General features: G+C 43.8%; 2 protein-coding genes across 7 annotated transcripts in view; one reads left to right on the plus strand and one right to left on the minus strand.

The window, feature by feature from the left end:
* RNF17 (ring finger protein 17) overlaps positions 1-11,647 on the plus strand; it is an 88,945-nt gene extending 77,298 nt beyond the window's left edge. For all 3 annotated transcript variants that reach the window (XM_072975913.1, XM_072975914.1, XM_072975915.1), the window contains 7 exons: positions 29-85; positions 3,730-3,846; positions 4,950-5,118; positions 7,410-7,545; positions 9,338-9,527; positions 10,909-11,008; positions 11,474-11,647. In XM_072975913.1, coding sequence (XP_072832014.1) covers positions 29-85; positions 3,730-3,846; positions 4,950-5,118; positions 7,410-7,545; positions 9,338-9,527; positions 10,909-11,007 — 768 coding nt within the window. In that variant the 3' untranslated portion in view covers position 11,008; positions 11,474-11,647. The remainder of the gene's footprint in view (positions 1-28; positions 86-3,729; positions 3,847-4,949; positions 5,119-7,409; positions 7,546-9,337; positions 9,528-10,908; positions 11,009-11,473) is intronic.
* A 1,605-nt stretch (positions 11,648-13,252) lies between these two features.
* The window catches only part of CPAP (centrosome assembly and centriole elongation protein), a 33,545-nt gene continuing 24,177 nt past the window's right edge, over positions 13,253-22,620 (minus strand). For 3 of the 4 annotated variants that reach the window (XM_072975916.1, XM_072975917.1, XM_006219114.4), the window contains exons 10-17: positions 21,599-21,841; positions 19,854-19,938; positions 17,844-17,908; positions 17,474-17,593; positions 15,757-15,897; positions 15,594-15,678; positions 15,391-15,511; positions 13,253-13,623 (exon numbers count right to left, since the gene is read on the minus strand). In XM_072975916.1, the coding sequence (XP_072832017.1) occupies positions 13,431-13,623; positions 15,391-15,511; positions 15,594-15,678; positions 15,757-15,897; positions 17,474-17,593; positions 17,844-17,908; positions 19,854-19,938; positions 21,599-21,841 (1,053 nt within the window). In that variant the 3' untranslated portion in view covers positions 13,253-13,430. The remainder of the gene's footprint in view (positions 13,624-15,390; positions 15,512-15,593; positions 15,679-15,756; positions 15,898-17,473; positions 17,594-17,843; positions 17,909-19,853; positions 19,939-21,598; positions 21,842-22,620) is intronic. The other variant, XM_072975919.1, reaches the window with a different exon arrangement.

Genomic DNA, 22,620 nt, shown 5'->3' on the forward strand with positions numbered 1-22,620 from the left:
GTTCGTTAATAATACTATGTTATTTCAGAAACCAACAGATTACAATAAAAAGTATGAGGAAGAGAGATGGGAAATAACGTTTGAGGTAAGTTTCAATCCAAATATTTTGAAAATTTGGACACTTCCTCAATACAAAGAATCCAGTACAAGACTAGGAAGTAAACACTTTTCTTTTATAACAGCGTTATTGAGATAATAAATTAAAGTGTATGATTTAGTGGTTTTTAATACAGTCACAGAGTTGTGCAGTCATCACAGCTATCTAATTCCACAACAGTTTATTGTCTCAGAAAGAAACCCCACACCACTGCTGCAGTCACTTCCCACCCGCTTCCCTAGTTTCCTGGAAACCACTAGTCCTCTGTCTGTGGGTTTGCCTGCTCTGGACGTAGCCTGTAAAGGGAACCAGACAGTCCATAGCCCTTTGCACTGGCTTCCTTCATTCAACGTAATGTTTTCAGGGTTGATTCATGTTGTAGTATGTGCCCTTTTTATTACTGAATAATACTCCATTATATGGATACACCACATTTTGTTTGTCCATTCGTCTGTTGATGGACTCTTGGGTTGTTTATACCTTTTTGCAGTTGTAAATGAAACTACTGTGACCATTCTTGTACAGTTTTTAACTGGATGTCTGTCTTCACTTCTCTTGAGTATGGACCTAGGACTAGAATTACTAAATCCTTGGTGACTCTGTTTACCATTTTAAGGAACTATGAAACTGTTTTCCAAAAGAGCTGCATCATTGTGCGTTTGTACTAGGATTGTACCAGGGTTCCATTTTTTCCCATATCCTCACCAACTTTTGTTATCTGACTTTCTCCCTAACCATATTAGGGCAGGTGTGAAATGCATCTCATCGTGGTTTGATGTGCGTTTCCCTGGTGACTGGTAGTGGTGAGCATCTGCATGTGCTCTGTGGCCATTTGTATATTTTCTTTGGAGAAATCTCTTCAAATCCTCTGCTCAGGATTTGACACCTAAAACAAAGGCAACAAAAATGAAAATAAACAAGTGGGACTGTATCAGACTAAAAAACCTTCTGCACAGCAAAGCCAAATCAACAAAATGAAAAGGCAGCCTACTGAATGGAAGGAAATATTTGAAAATCGTGTATTTCATAAGGGGTTAATAGCCAAAATACATAAAGAACTCATACAACTGAATAGAAGAAAAATCTGATTAAAAATGGACAAAGAAACTGAATAGACATTTTTTCCAATGACATGCAGATGGCCAACAGGTACACGAAAAGATACTCAACACCACTAATCATCAGAGAAATCAAAAAAAAAAAAAACCACAATGAGATATCACCTCACATTTCTTAGAACAGCTGTCATCAAAATGCAGGAAATAATGTGTTGGAGAGGGTGCAGAAAAAAAGGAACTTTTGTGCATTGTTGGTAGGAATGGAAATTGGTGCAGCCACTATGGAAAACAGTATGGAGGTTCCTCAAAAAATTAAAAATTGAAATACCATATGATCTAGCAATTCCAATTCGAGATATTTATCCAAATAAAACAAAAATACTAATTCAGAAAGTTATCTGCACCCCGTGTTCATTGCAGTGTTGTTTACAGTAGCTAAGACACGGAAGCACCTGAGGTGTCCACCAGTGGATAGATGGATGAAGAAGCTGTGGTGCCCGTGTACAGGTGTACCTTGGAGGCACCCCAGCTCTTACTCCAGGCCACCACAGTGAAGTGAGGAGTGCAGTAAAGCACGTGACCGTGAAGTTTCGGTGTCCCAGTGCATGTGAAAGTTATATTTACACTACGCTGTAGTCTGTTAAGTGTACAATAGCATTATGTCTAAAAAAAAACAACGTACATACCTTAAAAAGAGAGTAGTGTATTACTGAAAAATGCTGATCATCATCTGAGCCTTCAGTGAGTCATAGTAACACCAAAGATCACTGATCACAGGTCATCGTAACAGATACAATAACAATGAAAAAATTTGAAATAGTGCGAAAATTACCAAAATGTAATGCAGAGACATGAAGTGAACAGATGTTGATGGGAAAATGGCACCAGTAGCTGTGCTTAACACAGGGTTGCCCAAAACCCTTAATTTGTAAGTAACACTGTGACACACAGTAAAACAGGGTGTACCTATACCATAGAATGTTGTTCAGCCATAAAAAAGGCAATCCTGCCGTTTTTTTGACAGCGTAATAGACCCTGAAGGCATTATGCTAAGTGAAATAAATCAGAGAAAGACAGATACCATATGATCTCACTTATATCTGGAATCCAAAAAAACTGAACTTACAGAGAGCAGATTTGTGGTTACCAGAGGTGGGGTCGGGGTGCAGGAGTACAGACTTCAGTTATAAGTAAGTCCTGGGATGTGACGCACAACATGGTGACTGGCATGTGGTTTATAGGAAAGTTGCTAAGAGAGTAGATCTTAAATTTTCTCATCAGAGGAAGAAAAAGCGTTAACTGCATGGTGGTGTGATGGATGATGGATGTCAGCTCAACTTACTGTAATCATTTCACCGTAATACGTTTATCAAATCACCACGCTATATATTTTGGACTGATACAATGTTGTATGTCAGCTATATCTTAATAAAACTGGAAAACATAGAAAAGGAAAAATTTTTAAATGAAGAAAATGTTCTCTCCATTTTTAGCTGGGTTGTGTTTCTTCTGCTCAGCTGTGAGAGCGCGTTACATGTTCTGTATACAAGTCCTCTATCAGAGCTCTTGCAGACACTTTCTCCTGTTCTGTGGTTGTGTTTTCACTTTCTTGGTGGTGTCCTTTGATCATCAAACTTTTAAATTTTGATGAAGTCCAGTTTATCTTTTTTTTTAATCTAATTTTTTCTTTTGCCATTTGTGCTTTTTGGTTTAGAAAATGATTTAATAAGTAAAGTTTTACTATAAATGTAGAATTTCTTTCCTATAATTATAAAAATAACATGCTTGTTTTGGAATGTTTTGTAACATATCAGTAAAATTCAGCAGTTGGTAAGTCACTCTTTGCTGAAATCTACCAAGTGGTTCAGATATATTTTGTTTTGCCGCCAGTTTGGAAATGTTAAATAGTAAGTGAATCTATGAATTTGAATGTGATTATTTTTCTTTCTATGCTAATTGCCATATTCAAGAATTCTTTAACTTATTAAAAGAAAATCACATGTATTTATAAATACATTTGCTTTTAACAACTGCTGACTGCCATGATTCTCTTTTCATTATTCCTTATGCGTTTATAGAGCTTAAGAGGGAACACACTTTTTTGGTTATTTTAATTTAAATCTTCTTTTGGCATCTCATATGAATTTAGTTTTTACTATAAAACACATACTTATTCTGAAAATAAAAGAAATACCAGAGAAATGTGAAAAGGGAAAAAAGTCACCCCCATTCTGCATCTCAGACACCTAATCCAGTGGCAGTTCCTGTTAACTGTTAACTGTTCTCTAGAATTTTGTGTGTGCATGTAAATATTATACCTAAATAAACATTCATGTGGGGTTTTTTGCACAAAATCTTTTTTTTTTTTTTGGTGTCAGGGACAAAAGAATTCTAAAGATCTTTTGATTACTCATCACATTTTGGTCCTACTATGAGCAAATCGTTTTGTGGTATTCACTGTCTCAGCTGACTTCCTGCTAATTGAAACTAAATTGGCATTATAATGAACTTCAGTAATGTAGTGGATGTCTGTAATAGTCATTCTGAAACTTGAATTTATTTGTGGTGTTTTAGGAGTTGCTTTTGTCTGAAACAGAGACCCCTCTTCTACCACCGTACTCGCCTTCCTGTCTGCCTCCCCCGGAGGAGCTCTACGCTGTCCAAGTCAAGCACGTTGTCTCTCCCAGTGAAGTATGTGATTTCAGTCCTGAGTTGTTGGTCTTGGTCTTAAAGTCTAGGATTGCTTTTTCACATTTCTTTCTGATTTCAAATAACTGACGGTTGGTGACCTTTAGTTTGCCAACCCTGTAATTTCCTCTTCAGACATTTGTTTATACTTAATAAGGCAAGTGTTTCTTAATCACTTTTTGGTTTTCCCACTTTGTGTCGCTTCTTAAATCAAATATGTGTATTTTTAAGTTGGAACTGTTTCCACCTATGAAACCTTCCCTGTCCTTTTCCTACATTGAACTTAGGCGCTCTTTGCTCTGTTTTCCGTACTGTTTGTCACCGGCTGACACTCTGTGCCACTTTCTTACTATGTTTGTCTGCTTCTCCCAACTAGAGTGTAAGTCCATGAAGGCAGGGATTCTTGTCTGTTTTGGTCACTGGTGTGTCTCTAGAATGCTGTCTGATAACGTAGTAGGCACTCAGTAAATACTGATTAATGAATAAGTACACTGGGGAAAATTCAGTTACACATTCTTGGCGACCAAGAGAGAAAGAAGTGGCAGATTAAGTTTTAGCCATTTTTACACAGTGAACCCTTCTTTCATAGAAAAGAGTTTGCCCCATAACTTTTATGAGGGAGCATGGTACTGTAAACTGTTGTTGGTTTTGATAATGATTTTCAGTTAGTTATTTATCACTGCAGAACAAATTGCCCCAATTTAGCAGCTTAAAGCAACACACAGGAAAGTCCGGAATCCAGGAGCTGCTTGAGTGGGTCCCTCAGGGCTGCAGTCACAGAGCTGGGCAGGGAGGTGCTGGGGCGGGATCCAAGGAGACCCGGCTGCCTGCTTGCTCCCTAGACCAGTTCTGGGCGGAACACCACCAAGGCAGAGGCTGTCTTTGGTAATCTGGCCTCAGTGGCCGCGGACTGTCACTTCAGTCCTGTTGTTTGAGTCACAAAGAGCAACTCTGGTTTGATGTGGGAGACAGCTCTCCAAGGGATCACAGGGCCATCACTGGAGGCTGTCCTGCAATAGTTTTGTCCATATCATGAATACAAAATTACAGAATTAAAAAAAAATTACAGAATTTTAAAGTTTTTTCCTTCCCTTCCCCCCACTTAGGTGTATATTTGCCTTGATTCTGTAGAAAATTGCACTCTGTGTAACCAGCATAGCGACACAGAGGACAGTGGAGTCGCCTGGGAGTCTGATTCTGAGGGCCTGACTGAAGCCCTGCGGAGGGTCAACAAGAACGTGGAGGCATTCCCTCCTCTGACGGACTTCCGGACAGGTGCGGACTCCTGAGTGCAGGGGGCTCCTAGGGGAGCCGTCTGAGACGGCCCTTCCTGAGGCTCACTTTACATGCACGACCTCTCTCCTTGGGCACTTTCATTCCCCAGACTCAGGCCGCACTGTACAGCTGCCTGCGTGAAGAACGCTTTTCTGAGCCACTAGCTCAAACTGTGACTACTTAGTATTGGGACCTAAATGGCAGTTACTTTCATTGCAAGTCGCCTAAACTGATCCTTCTGGAGTCAGGGCAGGAGAACTCGGGTTGTATCCTGTCCTGTCAGGATGGGTCAGATCCCACTTCTCTTCTGTCTAATCCATCCTGCCATCTTTAGGAAACAGTGGGATTCTCCTGCGAGGAAGACGCACCTAGTTGCTGGCGCTGACGGTTCCTAAACACCAACAGTGGTGTCTGTGTGTTTTTATCAACACGTGACAAATAGAGATATATTTATTCTTGGTATTTTACATGTATCAGAGGGTATTTTAGCAAAGTAAAACACTAGCCTGATTTCACTAAATGAGATTTTAATCACTTGGGAGCCATGTTTGGCTGAGAAACAGCATTTGCTGTTCCCTCTGCCTGGAATTGTCTGGAAGGTATAGCAGAGTCACTGCCCAACTCTGCACACACTGCAGGTCTTCCCCATCCCGCCTGCACCCACCCTGCCTGCCTGCTCTTCTCCATCCCACCTCCCCACTTTGTAAGCATGGGGGGTGGGGGGCAGAGCACTGCAGGGCTGCTGCCAGCATGTGGAAGGGCACCTGGTACAAGTCGGTGCCTATAAATGTGTCGAATGAGTGAAAAAATAAACTCATTATGATTTTTTATTTTTGTTAACTCATTTATAGTCTGGAAGAAACAATTCCTTCCTTATTATATTCTTGTCTTGAGGGAATTTACATAGTCTCTGCATAGCATGGTAATTCATGGACCTATACATGTATTATTTGTGCATTTTTCTGCAGTTATTTTATTCAAGTTTTTTTAAGCATAGATATGTAAAGTTGGTTTATAGACAAATGCATATGAAATATGTACATTTGAATGAGAAATTTATATTGAAGGAGTTGTTTTATGGGTTAAAATAACATGACAACCTCGTGAGTTTTTAAAAGTCCTCCTTGAGGTGAAACTTCAGTCATCGCTTGAGGCTGAAGATGGTGAGAGCTGTCTCCCCTGCAGGCAGCTCTGTCGGAGGGGCTTCTTTCCTGTTCTGCTGATAACTCAAAATGATTTGAAATTAAAAGTCTTTGCACATTAAAGTTATGTGTACTTAAATGCAGCTTGCCCACAACCACATTTTTCTTTGTGGAAATTGTGTGGAGGAGAACGTGACACGTGGCGTGAGGGGTGAAAGCGGGCAGGACAGGAACCTGAGGTCTGCGCCCTCTGAAATCTAAATGTGTGTTAACACAGAGGAAGTAATACTGCACTGGTTTTCCACAGTTTTACTCAAGCCTGGCATTTATTAGCAGACACTTTACTGAGCAGTTGCTTGTACCAAGTACACACGAGAACTAGCGGGCCACAGAGGAGGGGCGTGCACACCCAGGACAGTATGAAGTCAGCTCATATTAAAGGTGTGTGCACGTTGCCACAGGCTAACAGCGTAGCAGTGATTAGCAGTGGTCAGGGCTTTGATAAAAGTCATGGTAGAGCTGATCTTTCTGAGATAAACTCCTGTCTTTCAAAGGGCACAGGGAACATTCCAGAACAGGGAACCGCTGTGAGCTGAAGTAGAGGTAACACCTGAGGTTATGTGGTCAGGTGGGTTGGGAGTAGACTGTGAAGAACCCTGTAAATTGCAGTCTAAGGACTGAATACTGCAGACAGTTAAGATCCCACTGAAGACTTAAATAAGAGCTCAATGGAGCTGAAGTTTCAGCTTGGTGGTTTTGTAGAGAATGGATTGGAGGAGGTCAAAGTTATAAGTAGGAATAAGAGAAACCATCTTACTGTCCTTTGCATAAGACAAATGAGAAGACATGGGGGGGGGTGGAAAGTGGGAGCCGTGGCAGGAGGGCCTGAGCCGTGGGCAGTGGAGGAACCAGGGACCCAGAGAACAGGAGACATGCCTTCTCCAAAATTCCTTGCTTAGGAATTAGGAGAAACAAGGTTTATAAACTATAAACAGCAAAGAGACCACAAGCCAGCATGGCTGACTGTTGAGTGTTTAATTCTGAATAATGGTTATATGGTGACTATATTTTCTTTGTACTTTACTGTATTTTTTAAAAAAAAAAATTTTTAAAAAGGTAATGTAATTTTTCTCCTTTTTGTCTTTTCAGAAATGCCTTGCCTTGCAGAATATGATGATGGCTTATGGTACAGAGCAAAGATTGTTTCCATTAAGGAGTTTAATCCTCTAGCTGTCCTGGTACAATTTGTTGATTATGGATCAACTGAAAAGCTGACAATAAACAGGTTAAAAAACAACAACAAAAAAAGTAAACCTAGTTGAATTAGGATTCTTAGTATTTTTTTAAAAATAATTACTGAAAAGATTTTGCTTCTTTTAAAAGAAAAAGATCTACTTTAAAGTTGCATATATACTGGGAATTTTTTAAATCTAGAAGTTGTTTTTTTATTGTGGTAATATATACATACTGTAAAATTTACCATGTTGGCCATTTAAGTGCAGTCAGTTGCCATTAAGTATATTCAGAGTTTTGTGCAGCCATTGCTGCTGTCCATTTTCAGGACTTGTTCATAATCCCAAATAGAAACTCTGTGCCCATAAACAATAATGCTCCGTTTTCTGTCCCCCAGCTCCTGGTAACCTCTGTTCTGCTCTCTGTGAATCTGCTGCTTTTAGGTTCTTCATAGGAGTATAATTACACAGTATTTTCCTTTTCTGTCTGGCTTATTTTACTTTGAATAATGTTGAGTTCATCCAGTTGTAACATGTATAGAATTTCATTACTTTCGTGACTAATATGCCACTGTACATGTCCTGCACTTCTGTTTCCTCATCTGTTGGTGGCCACTTGGGCTGTGCATAGTGCTGCTGTGACCACTGATGTGTGAGTCCCTGCTTTCCACGGTTTGGGGCGTATACCTGGAAGTGGAATTGCTGGATCATACATGGTAGTTCTGGGTTCAGTTTTTTGAGGAACTGCAAAACTTTTCCGTAACAGCTGTGCTGTTTACACTCCCACCAGCAACAGAGTTTGTTTCCTCCACTTCCTTGCCAACACTTATTTTCTGGGTTTTGTTGTTATTGTCTATAATATTTTTTTAAATTGTGGTAAAATACATGAATCATAAAATCTACAATCTTACCCACTTTCAAATGTATAGTTTAGTGTTAACTATACTCACATTGTTAGTGCAGCCAGTCTCCAGAACTCTCTTCATTTTGCAAAACTGAAACTCTTTCCTCATTAAACAATTCCCTTCCCCCTCCATCCAGCCCAGCAGCCACCACAGGTGCCTCATACGAGCACATCCTTTTGTACCTGGCTTACTTAGCGTGACAAGGTTCATCCACGTTAGAGCATGTGTTAGAATTTCCTTCCTTTTTAAAGCTGAATAATTCTCCGTCATACATACATGCTGTATTTTACTTACCCACACACCCATCGGTAGGTACTTGGCTCTTGTGAATAATGCTTTGAACACAGAGGTGCAAATACCTCTTCAAGACCCTGCTTTCAGTGCACTCAGAAGTGCTGGATCACATGCTCCCTCTAGTTGTAGTGTTTGGAGGAACCAGCGAACTGTTTCCCACAGCAGTTGACATTCCCACCACGTGTCTAGGGTTAGTGTCTCTGCATATCCTCACCACACCTGTTATTTTGGTTCTTAATAGTGGCCATCCTGATGGCTGTGAAGTGGTGCCACGCTGTGGTTTTGAGTTGCATTTCCCTGATCAGTGGTGTTGACCCTCCTTTCAAGTGCTTGTGTATCTCTTCTTTGGAAGAGTGTCTTCCCAAACTCATTCTATGAAGCCACCATCACCCTGATACCAAAACCAGGCAAAGACACTCTTTGGAAGAGTGTCTTTTTTTAGTGTAAATTTTCCCTCTTTCTAGGTTACCTTTTAACTCTTTTGTGTCCTTTGCAGTTTTTGATTTTGATGTAATCAAGTTTTTTCTTCTGTTGCCTGTTTTTGGTGTCATATCCAAGAAATCGGTATCAAATCCAACATCATAAACTTTTCCCCTAATTGTGACATTCTTTAAATTTGTTAATGTAAGAATTTCTTTTGTGACAGACTGCGTCAGATTCCTCTTCACCTGCTGCAGTATCCAGCCCGAGCCATAAAGGTCCTCTTGGCGGGCTTCAGACCTCCCCTAAGAGATGAAGGAAAGACGAGGATTCCATACTGTCCCAGGTGGAGCATGGAAGCCCTGTGGGCCATGATAGACTGCCTTCAAGGAAAGCAGCTGTACGCTTCTTCCGTGGTAAATACTTGTCGCAATCAGCCAAAACACCCTCAGAGCTACTTCAAGGATCCCTATTAAATTTCCAAAGTGCTTTTTATCTAAGCAAAAATGCTTTAAAGCTTATAATGTTGTAAATACTGTAGGATTTATTTTTTAAGTCTTGTTCAAATGATGTCTTGGTTTATATTTAACAAACTTTTTATTAGCCCTGCAATGATTTAAGGTATCAGTGATGGCAGTGACCAGGATAAATGATCAAATGAGTATCCTGTAATCAAAGAATGTGCAAGTCCGTGAGGGAAGTTTGTAAACCACTAAGATAAGGAAGAATGAAGTGAGTGCCGTACAGAAGCTACAGGTGTCTTTGGGGCTGTGGTGCAGGAAACAGGAATGATGATTTCCATCTGGAGAGGCCAGGATGTGGTGTTGGACTGCATTGTAGGCACTCGGGCGCTTCCTGAGTCAGTAGTACAGGAAGTGATGTTTGAGCTGCATCCTAAAAGATGAGCAGGAGAGACCAGAACGGGGATTCTGTCAAAATCATAGAGGTTTGCATTGTACTCATAACTGTACTCATTTTGACTTGTTTAATGCAGTAGAAACTGTATCAAAAGGTTCAAATAAGAAAATCCAGGTCATGTTTAGTATATTCTTTCTAACTTAGAGGCTCAGTCACATCTGGCCTGCACCGTTTGACTCAGTGCACGGCTATTTTAAAATTGTAGAGTTCTACACACACCCACCCCCAGAAGTCTGTACTTTTGACTTCTAATTACGTGTTGGAAAATCTAGAATGCCTAGGTCTGCCTTCTGAAGTCGGCTGACGTCCCCTCAGATGGAGTCAAGTTCTCAATCCGCCCGTCCTCACCACTGCTGTTTCAGCCCTGCTCCCCTGATTTGGGACCCGGGGTTTAGGGATTTCCAATACATTTCTGGTACATTAAGAATGAGCCCTTAACGAAGCAGTGCTGTTACTAGAAAGTGCTTTATGAAAACCAGTGTACATGCCATGCTCCTGCCTGTGCAGTGTTCTCTCAAGAAGCCAGTGAAAACACTAGCAGGGCAGGAAGTGTTACTACATGTGTGTCCACCTCTGTGAGCAACACTCGAAATGTGGTCAGTTTATGCATAAAGCTGTGACGCTTCCTGTGTAGAATGTAAATGAATTTTAACAGGGGTGAGATGGCAGTGTTAAGGCTGACCTAGAAGAACTCTGGGGAGGAGCTGCATTTTAAATGAAGCAGAAGATGGAAAGAGTGGGGTTTAGCAGGAAACCATCACAAACGCCTTTTCAGAGTACCGAGTATAGACCGTAAACCTTTCCCTCTTGTCGGCTGTAGGACAGAACAGGCCACGAAGACATTACGGTGTTTCCTTGACAACCGCCTTTTAATTTCAGGCTCAGGCACCAGAACAGACAGTGATGTTGTATGAGGACGAACAGTATCCGGTCCACATGTCACTAGTGGAGATGGGGCTCGCAGACCGAGATGAGTGATGTAAGTGCCGTGACCTCCTGCTCTCCCTGCAGCCGGCATCGGGCTCGCGGCTGCAGAGTCACACTCAGCTGCCCAGAAAGGCCAGAGGTGTCCAGGCAGCGACAACAGAGCTCAGCAAGAATCCCTCCTAGTTTCTCCTTCGGGGCCCTTCTTACCTGTGGCGCCCCAGCAGCTCCGAGGGTCCACGGCTGTAAGAGCACTGCACGGGCTGTGCTGCCTGTTCTAGTCCCGGGCGCTTAGGGGTGAGAAGAGGAGCAGACTGTGGGCACTTCCGTCGCTCACTTTAAGGGCATGGCCGTGGGGGCACGCACACACTGGTGCATAGTCGTGTCCTGGCAGCAGCGTTATTAAAGTACTTGGGTAAACAGCTCCTCTTTGTTTATCCATTCACATAAATGTAACATGATTCAGTAACTAGATTTGAACATTAAGCAAAGATGTGAAATAACACATTTTGTTTTTCAGGCACACAGTGCAGAGCGTCCACAGCAGCCCAGAAGAAAGTTTTCTGTTTTCTGTAGACCATTTCAGGTCTGTTTTGATTTGTTCTGCAATAGTGCTGGCTCTTTTTTTTTTCCCTAACATATTGAACTGTTAGGAACTGTTTGAAAAAAGTTAATAAATACTTGCTTTCAAATACTTATTTTACTATAGTTTTTAAATGGAAGATTTTAGGCACATTAAACATTTAATCTGTTCTATAACTAATGTATATTCGACTTAAGAAATAAGACGTGGTCAGCGCTTGCAGCCCCTGCACCGCCCTCCCCCAGTCATTCTCTTCCTGCCGCAGATGTGAGCGCTGCTGTGGCTTTGGTGTTTGTCATTCTCCTGTGGGTCTTTGTAACTTTACATGCATACATAAGGCACTTGCATACAGGACACAGCACTGCTCTGTGCATGTTTAAGTGTGTGCAGTATCACGATCAGTTTCCCTTCATTTCTGCTGTTTACCCACATTGGTGTGCACAGCTGTTTTATTCACTTTCATTCTTATATCCATTTGTGCACATAACTTACTCTGTTATTAGATATTTAGGTTGTTACCAGTTACTTCTCAACTACAAATAACACTACTGTAGGACCCCTCACGTACCTGTGAGGGGTGTTCTGGTAAATGTGCTTACTAGTGGAATGTACTAAGTCATGAGGTAATAGCTTTCCAAAAAGTGGTTTTACCAACTAACCCCACGTCAGTAGTCCAAGTTCCTTGCCAACACGTGGCGTGGCCAGGCCATTATTGGCCGGCTTGTGACACCAGTACAGAAGGTGTCTCACTGCTTTAATGCACTCACTGGTTTAGTCACTTGTTTATCACTTACTCACAGCCTTTGTCCATTTTTCTACTGAGTTGTTTGTAATTATCTATCTTGACTAGGAGGTGTTCTTTCTGTGGTCTGGCTATTAACCGTTTCTCAGATTTACATACCTTTTCAGAGTCTGTGGCTTAAAGTTCTCTTTTCTGGTATCTTTGGACAAACAAGCTTTTCACTCATCAACCACTTAAGGTTTGTGCTGTGTCTCATTTAAAAATCCTTCTCTATCCTGAAGTTAATATATAATTCCTTATTTTTCTTTGAAAAGTTTAAAACTTTCTTAGTTTTTAAATCACATGAAATTAACTAATGCAGGTACTTTTTAAACTGACTTATTGCCAACACGACTGTCAAATTGTACTAGGTGACTAGACCAAACTTGATTATGTAAATTTGCTTGTAGGTGACCTGCCCCTCCTTCTAGGACGTCCTGCTTCTGTCGGTCCAACCTTAGGGCTGTAACGTGAAGGCACCTGTGGGCTGTCAGTTAACACTGCTGGTTGCTTTTCACGCCCCTGCCAGTTAGATCACCACCCCTGTTACATCCACTGTTCCTCACTGAGATCTGTACACACAGAAAGAGCTCCTCCACCTGTTTTACTGTTTGACTTATTTATTCACTCATTGTTTTAACTTCCCATTCTATAACCTCTGTGGCAGATAAAATGCTTTAATTTTGGTACTAACTGAACGTAGTAGTATTTTGACTGGAGGAATTGTCAGTCCTTCAGTCAGCTTTCTGAGCAAGACCTTGATGTGGTGATATGCTGGTGGGAAGTCCATGTGATGCTGTATTTCTTGTACCTCTAGGTTTTTATAACCATCTCCAACCAGTGAAAGCACCCACTTCCTATTTTTAAAGTCTAGACAGGTTATAACCATAGGAAGATAAGGTAAGTGAATTAAAAATGAAAGCTGTCCCTGTGCATTTCAGAGATTATAAAAAGCATCAAGTTTTATTTTACAACCCAAACAGCTGTTTCCATTTATGAATGTACACACACATAATATAACATATAAATTAAACCACAGGCTCCACAAGAAACACATCTTTTAACAAGAAAATCAAGTTAGTGTTATGTCATGATTAGTTACACACACGATCATTACAATTTTGTGTCCATTAGAACATTACCATCCTTGTCTTTAACTCTGACTCGACCAGACGTGTATTTTGTTTCCTGGTGACCATTTGTATACACAGTCTTAACAGTGCCGTCTGGATATTCCCGTCTCTTGAACTGAGCCGTGTGTAGCTCTCTTTGGCCATTATTAAACTCTATGATCTTGCTGCCATCTCTGTAAATGTAAAGTAGAATTTACTGCCTTTAAAAATACGACATACACAACAGGAAACCCTGGCAGCTAGTCCCTCCAGAGCATCCCTTGGTCCTTTTCCCTGCACAACAGCTCTGCAGATTCTCTCCTGTTTCTGCAGCAGGCGGACGGTTCCAAAGATAGGTAAGAACAGCTCTTAACACGTGCCCCCAAAAGTTTAATAAATTTGTTTTCACCACAAAATGCTTAAATTTCTTTAACTCTGCACATGCTTTGCCTTTAAAGGGGGGCAGGGGACACTGTATTAAAATAAGGCTTTCAGCTTTGACTTTACTCTTCCCACTAAGTTACAAGCCATCTGAGCGCCTGCTCTCTGTCAGGCTAAAGAGCGGTGCTCCTCGGAAGGCCCGGGCTGACTCGGCCTGCTCCGAGGCAGTGGACACAGAGGCAGAACATGGAAGACAGTTAACACCAAGGTGACTGCTTGATGCCTGTGGGGGACGTTCACTGAACCCCTAAATACAGGTGCGATGTGCCGTCAGGAGCAAAAGCCAGGGGTAAAGACTGGGAATCAACTTCTCCACACAGTGGGTTTTTTCCTATTTTGGTTACTTCTCAAATTTTACATGAACATAATGGCTTTGTGCCACCTGCAAGTGTTAGAGGGCCAAGCCATATGTTCATGGGGTGTCAGCATCCCCTGAGAACTCAGGAGAAATACTAGTCACCTGGGTGGGGCCCAGCTACCTGCGTCAGCAGTCCCTCCAGGGGCTTCCGACGCACCCTGAAGTTTGAGAACCACTGCTTAAGTGAAAAACCCCAAAATAATCCTGAGTGAACTGCATACTTGAAAGTTGCTAAGAGAATAAATCTTAGAAGTTCTCATCACAAGAAAAAAAAATGTGTAACTGTGTGGTGATCATTTTGCAATATGTACAAATATTGAATCTTTGTACACTGGAAACCAATGTTACTGTTGATTGTACCTCAACTGAAAAATACTTCTGAATGAACTAATGTGTGGCCATGAGTTAATACCTGAAGATGCACAGAGGGATACAGGAAACTTTTCATATTATTTTGTTTTTATTACAGAAAATTTCAATCAAAAGAGTAAATTTTTTTTAAAGTTTCTGAAGTCACTCGAAGTATGGTGTCCACATAAGATTTTCCTCAAATTTTATTTTAGTTGAGCACCAGGTAAAGCGTCACGCTATGGAAAGGGGAACACTATCAGGGCCGTAGGAAGTTCCTACATTATTTGAAGTAGTGTTTTAACCCTTTTTTCCCCAAGGTTTATATCACAGAATTCAAGTTCATGGGCACTTAATACACTCCAGGAGAGGCGGGTGAAAACTGAAAAAATGGATCTGACAGATCTTCACCAGGATTTTAATTAAAATAGTGCCTTTAAGATGTTCTCTTTGTGGATTGAGAAAGTCGCTTCTGCCACTGTTTGGTTATTCTTAGAAACTGACAGGGCAGCTTTCCTTTTTTGTGTCTGTTTACAAATCTCACCAAAGTTATTTCTGGACAAATACTGCCCATTCTCTTTCCATGAAGCACTGTCTGGACTCCCTTTAGGTCTCTCGGCTCAAGACTTACTGGACATTAGAGTCCACCTCTAACTAGTCCTAACCTCCAGGAGGCTGAAAACCCGTCTCACCTGCTCTCAAATTTGAACTCACTGAAATTTTAAATGACTTAATGTTTTAAGATGTTAAAATTCTGGCTGGTTATAAAAGCTGAAAACTGGAAAATCCAAAACAAACTCAGCAAGTATCATACCGTTGCACTCTGACAACTGTACCATCTGGGAAAATGCTTTCTTCTTGTCCATCAGCAAACAAGGTTTTCACAGTCTGGTCAGGAAACGTAATTTCTTTTCTTCCATCTGGGAAATGTTTTTCTGTATAAAAAGGGGTCACTGTAACTTTTATTTTTAAAAGAAGAGAAGAATTTGATAATGAGAAGGCAGAGCAAGTCTTTACCTATCTGCCCACTGGAGAAATGTAAGACTTCCAGGCCTTCTGGGTAAGTGGTGTGCATGGTCCGGGCAGCTGCATAGAAGTAGACCTGCAAAGACACACAGCAGCGCTGCCGCTTCTCCAGAGCCGCCGCGGGCCAAGGAGAAGCCACGCTGTGGACACCTACCACTCTCTCATCTGGCGTGACCTGCTTGACATCACCATTGAAGAAAGTGACGGTGACAGTCTTGCCGTCCGCACTCACTTCTTTTCGAGTTCCATTTGGAAACAATATAACATGGCACCCATTCTTATAAACCTTTTCTATCTACACAAAAGAAAACCAAGATCATCAAATGTAAGATTTCCTCCTGGGACCACATGACAGAAATATCCATATTCTCTTAATTGCCTGCCTTCAAATTTTTCATAATAAAAATTGAAACATTTCTCAAGAGAAAAGTTAATAAACTCCGTAACAGCCAACGTCACCTGTCAACACATCACAGCTCTTATGTCACCCGTCCCCCAAGACAGACTTTCTGTGGGTTTTTTTTAAAGCAAGCTGCAGACATCACTTCCCCTGTAAACACGTCAACAGGTGTCTCTGATGGAAGGATTTTTAACAGAACCAAACCATCATCACTCCTAACAAACTAATTCCCTCATCACATCATAACCATCTGTACTGTTTTCCACAGACACAAAAAACACCTAACAGTTGACTTCAATCAACAAGGTCCACACACAGCGCGTGGCTGATGTCTCTCTCTCATCTCAGTTTTTAACAGTCCCCTCCTTTCCCCCTTTTTAATGCCAACTGTTGAAGGAACTAGGTCACTGAACCTGTAAAATTTCCCACATTCTGGATTTGGCTAGTTGCTTTCCCACGATGGGGTCATTTAACATGTTCTCATATCCCCCGTTTTTCCTTAAAAAAAACAAAAACAAAAAAACCCAGCAGCTGACTCGAGGCCTGACTAACGCCAGCTGTGCCCTCCTGACAAGGCGGCTCCGATGGCCACAGGCTCAGCAGCACAGTAAGCACACGGCCGCCTCGCGACCTCACAGGGACTGGGTCGCGTCGTCAGACCCGACAGCCTTCACCTAAGGGCTCAGGGTCACTGGCGGCTGCTGGCCGGCCTTTTATTTCATCAGAGGCTGCAAACTGCTGATTCTCCATTTCCTCGTCCCTTTTCCGTTCATCAGCTGGAATTCTGGAAAAGAAAACCTTTCCTCTTCAAGTCTGTTGCCCTTTGTACAGGAAAAGTCTGACCTCCTCCTCCTGACTGCTGGGCTTTGTCCCTCTCTCGTTTAAGACCAGCAGTGGGCCTCGGCCTCGTAATGCTCCTCAGGTCAATCAGAGCACTTGGAAAGGCGCGTGTTCTACAAGCTGCGGGAAACCCCACCACCTCTCTAGCAACAGACCCTCATCATTCATTCTCACCAGAGCACCAGCCAGGCCGTTTTCCCACTCAAAACCTTTCCTGAGCACAGGAATAAAGCCGTCAGGCTGGGGCGCAGGACAAGGCACCTGATCCAGGAAAACCTCAAGGAGGCTGCAGAAAGGTAAGGCCCAGAACCGAGGGGGCAAAAAGTACCAAGGTTTACAGAAGGGTTTTTAGCTGTGTTTGGAGTAAGAAGCAGCAGCTTAAACAGGACTGTATTCCTTCTCTAGTTGCATCTCCAAACTCAGACATGGCAACTAAATGATGCTGTCTGTTGAACACTTTCAGAGGAGCCCAGAGAGTCGAGCTGAGGTCGCGCACCCAGGCCCCCTGCTCCTAAGCCCCCTCAACAGTCCTAAAGGTCAATTACTTTACAATGTAAGTGTTTCAAGTCCATTTTAACCCATGTTTATTTCTTACAGTATTCACTGGTTTTAAAAAAAAAAAAAGCTTAACCTTTCCATCAGGATGGCTGATTGCTCCCTGAATTTCTTCTTTCTCCTCTTTCTCATCCTCCTCTTTACAGTCAGGATCTGGAAAGCTCACTGGCTCAGCGGGTTCCCTGGGGGAGGCCGTCTGTAAGGACAAGAGGCTCTAGGTCTGTCCAACAGGACATGTAATACATTTCAAGCAGCTAAAACTTCACTTTCATCCAAAAGCCAGATTCCACCATTACAGGGTTCTACAACTAGTGCTTGGTGTCACACAGAAAACTCCGTTCAGTAAAAAGCTTCCTGTATAGACAATTTAGAAACTTAAGCCAGTTAACCAGTCAACTTTAAGCCTGAGTAATTTGTTGAATATATAAAAATATAAAAAGGTTTACTTGTCCTTGATCCGAACTGCCTAAATCATGCGGAGGCACAGACTTTGACCTTCGAGATGGACTGCCTGTGAGAATGTAATTGTCAGGGTTAGTTTTATTATTTAATTGAAAGTTTTAAACTGACTTAATATTATGGCCAAACATTTCTTTAGTTCACATTCTTCTGTGAACTGTCCTTCACCCATTATTTAAGGAAGCCTTGGTATTTTTCTTTACTAATTCCTAGACATTCTTCATTATATAAATCCAATATTTATTCAAATACTTAAGTCCTGGATGACCAAGAAAGAGTTCACAATGTGGAGGAAGAGACAGCTGTTCAACTAACCTAAAAGACGGACCCCAGAGTATTCTTCCATCAGGGGTAGATACGGGGCACAGATAACAGAAGCATCCAAGAATACACACAGAATTCGATTTGAAACAAGTGACCAGGTATTTAATTAAAATCTAGGCCTACTGGCTGTGGTATAGACTTTTAGGATCATGACCAACACACCACTCATACACTGTATCAGTAACATACGGTATAAAAGCATGCCGCCACCGCCACCGCCACCGCCACCACCACATGGAGGTGAAGTTAAAAACACACAGAGGTTCTAACATTTCCTTCCTATCTGCCAATGGATATTACAACCACTCCCAGGCAGAAGGGCTTCAAGCTAGTGCCAGGATCTGATTTAAATCCTAAAATCAGACTGGATACTGGCTGCTGCGGGGGAAGAGACTACAGAGGAAGAGAGGCAGACACCCTGTCGGGGGGCTGGTGGGCACCGGGGGAGGCTCATGTGGTGTCCAGGGAGAAAGCAGGCTTTCAAGGGCACTGGGTCACATCCCTGTCCACAGGCCCCAGGAGGCCAAGTGTCAGCAGCTGAACTGATTCAGAAAACAAGCACATCAGAAGGGCCGTTCAGGGACCGATGGGAGGCGAGGGAGGATGGAGGGAGGGGGGCCGCTGGGAACATGCTTCTCCACCTCGGCAGTGCTAATCCAAGTATTTCCTTCATAAATGTCAAACCACGTTATAGCCACTCTCCTAAATTGTGTTCACAAAAATAATTTCTAAAACTTCCAGGTAGATTAAACACCCAGCTTTGAAAACAAAAGTTCATAGGAAAAAAGCAGTGTATTTGTGACCTAGTGATTGAGAAGGATTTGTTAAAGGCATGAAAAGCAAAAACCATTAAAAAAAAAAGTTGAAAATTTAATATTAAAAGGAAGAGCATGTATGTAAAATCACAAACCAAAAGGCTAAATACAGATTGATACTGGCAGTGCTTATGAATGACAAAGCAGGCAGAATGATTAATTTCAATAAGGGAAAACACACATAGTTTTAAATGGGCAAAAGAAACAAACAGGTAATTCACAAAAAAGGAAAACCGAATGTCCACTAAATATGAAAAGCAGCTCACGTTACTGCACCAGTAATCAGGGAAATGCATATTAAAATTACACTGACCCACCACCTCACACCCGTCTGACTGGCCGTAAGTTTAAAGTCTGAGCAGACCGAGTGCTGACGAGCAGAGAGAGCATATTCTGCGGACGGCAAGGAGGGAACTGGTCAAGCCGCTCAGCAATGGGAAAGCCTCCCAAAATCACACAGACCTGACACGTGTCCCAGGTCTGTCCTGCACCCCACTCACCCCGTGACGAACTGCGGGAAAACCTGAATGTCCGTCAACAAGAAAACTGGCAAACACACATGGAATCTGTATAGCTACTAAAATCAACAGTCCAGATGCACACGTATCAATGAGGGTGCTTCTTAAAATACTGAGAGAAAAAGGCAAATTGCAAGGGATGAGGATGAAACAACACCCCAAACTGACTTCTGGATACAACGTAGTAAAAGAATGAAAAACAAGAAAGGCAGTGCTGTCACGGTGGGACTAACTGGGAGCAGGGCACAGGGGCTTCGGTTCCACCTCTTAAGTTGGGGTACAAATTTCCTATGCTTTAAATTCTTGAAATGTTTTATAAAAAGATCATGCAACTTCTTACCTTGTGTTGGCAAATAATTTTTTTTGTGCCTTTCTACCTGGGTTCCTGAAGAAATCGGACTCTTCTGAAATCGAGCTGATGGATTCTATAGTATGAGAAAATTTTGAACATGAAATCAGTGTTAGTCTACACATGCGCTCCGTGAGCGAGCGGAGAACTGGGCTTGTGACAGGCAGGTCCTAAGCGTGTGTTTCTGCTGCTTCCTTTCATCACTAAGGCCGAGTGAACAAGCTGTTATCCATGAACAAATGATGCACACATCACCTTCAGAAATATGTTCGTTCTTCAACTGAAGGCACAAGGAACAACGCAAATCCAACAGGTCTCTGTGACTGTGCCAGGGTGGCCAGGAGAGGGAGGAACCCACGTTCACCACCTGCAAACCCCCGACCTCAGCCTTCCTGTGGGCGCCCCTCAGCGCCCCGCTCTACTCGGAGAAGACTGCTCACACTGTCCCCACTGCAGACAGAAGCTTCTCGCTCCCCAGGCTTAGCGGTCACGTAGGTGTCCCCCACCCCCTCCCTAACCAGCCCTGCCCGCTGAGCCTCCAGTCCGTGTCCCTGTCCCTGCCCCTGTGGGCGGCCTGCATGACCCTGACCTTCCTTGATACAGACACAGCTCCACTCGACATCTGGAAGGCGTTTCAAGCTCGCCTTGTCCAAACCTGAGCTCCCACACCCAGAGAAACACGCTCTCCTCCTGGGGAAACTCATAATAAATGGCCATTAAGCCAGAAACACAAAACTCAACATGGAAGCCATTCTTGACCCTCTCCAGCCCAGGCCATCGCTAAACCCGCCTACCCCCCCAGTCTCCGCCACCATCACCTGGGTCTGAACTGGGCCTGAATGACTGCCACAGCCCCCAAGTGTGCTCCTGACCGTGCCCACACTCCCTGCTCAGTCTACCCTAAATCCACAGCAGAGATGGGCCGCCTGACAGGAAGAGGGGACACCCCACACACAGTGCCCTCCAGGGGCTCCTGTCTCCCTCAGGGGGAAGAAGCCAACGCTGACAGGGACGTACTAAGGCTGCAGGAGAGCTGCACCCCCACCCACCCCATCTCCCCAGGGCTCTGCTCCAGGTGCACCAGCCTCAGGCCCCTGCCCACTCTGTGCTCCACCCAGGTCTCATCCCGGCTCCGCGCCCTCCTCGGGCCACTGTTCCAGTGTGGCTTTCTCAGCAGGGCTTCCCAACCCGTGGCCCCGTGACCCTGTGACCCCGCTCCTCAGCTCCTGCCCAACAGCACACACCATCTTCCCACCTTCCCCTAGGGGACAAGGACGTCTGTTCCCTTGACTGTGTGGCCCGCCTTGCCTCGAAGCAGCGTCTGGTACATCACAGTTGTGAACACAGATGAACAAAAAAACTGCCACCTGATTCAAAAGGATCAGACACCCCCCCCACAAAAAAACTGCAAAAACTTCGCTTGGCCTGCTTAAAAGCTGAGATTACCTGCCTATGGTGCTGGAACACGCTGGAAGAATTACAAAAGTGAATGTGAAAACTCCGTTAAGCAACGCACACAAAGAGGTACCTACTGGAGGTAAGACGCACACGACGCACACCCATCCGGGATGCATTTGCACTGCCGCACCCAGACCACCCCCACCCCTGCCTCCTGCAGCAGGAACCGCCCTCACTGCACAACGGCCCCTCACCCCGCCCGCCCCGCGGGCACTCTCCACACCCGTCCATGGCCCTGAGCTCTCAATCCCAGCACCTCCCACCCGAACAAAACCTACCGTGGCCCCCTCCCTCTGTGCGGCAGCCCCACCCTGGCCCATCCCGGTGCTGCTCTCAGCAGCCTCTGCTCTCTTCCAGGCGTCCAGGCGGAATCTCTCCATCACTTTGATTTCCTCCCGGAGGTCTGTGTTCTCTCTGAGCAGCATGTCTATCTGGCTTCTAAGACGGCCATGCGCACTGGACCATTTTGCTTCCTTTCTTTTCAAGTCTTCCTGTAAATCCGCTATCTGCTGCTTCAAAGCCTCTCAAAAAAAAAAAAAAACCCATTACTGGAATTAGAACAATGCAACAGAAGAGACAAGACACATCACTGAGAAAGCATCGCTGAGCCGATCACATCTCAGTAACACTGGGTTTCTCAGGAAAAGGAACAGGATTCAGGTTTGAGCCTCACCTCATATCAACAAAATTAACGCAAGAAATCAGGAGGAGGAGGGGCAGACGCCACTCCGGAGTCAGTGCAGGGACACTGCCACGAGGGATAAAGGTCTGAACTGTGACACCAACTGAAACAGGAGGAAAGGGAAAGGGGGTTGTCTGGTGGAGGGCACACCAAGAGGGATCCACGCTAACACAGGGAGAGCAGAGGTGAGGAGAGTACAAGACTGCAGGTCAGAACTCCGGGCCTGAACGGGTCTATCTGGGACTCACGAGAAGAGCCAGGTGTGAGAGACGAGCTGCTCCCGATGGACTGCACAACGTAAGTGAGGGAACTCCTGGAAGTGTCTGGAAGCCTCTGGCAACCCTACAAACAGAAGTCGGCCCCTGCATGCAGCCAGGTGCAAGGTACGGGGCGTGACCGAGAGCTGGGGAAGTTCAGACAGAAGCAGGACAGCGCTCCCCCACCAGAACCCACTGAGCCGTGAGACCGAAGGCAGCAGGGGCCCCGCACAAGACCCAGCACCCACCCGTTTCCTCCAGAGCTGCACAACAGTCAACCACACGGCACAGGCAACGGAGGGAGAGGCCAGGATCACAGGGCACAGACTCTGGATGTGGGTGAGATCGAGGCTCAGACCCC

Source organism: Vicugna pacos, chromosome 14 (assembly GCF_048564905.1).
Source record: "Vicugna pacos chromosome 14, VicPac4, whole genome shotgun sequence".
Taxonomy (NCBI): domain Eukaryota; kingdom Metazoa; phylum Chordata; class Mammalia; order Artiodactyla; family Camelidae; genus Vicugna; species Vicugna pacos.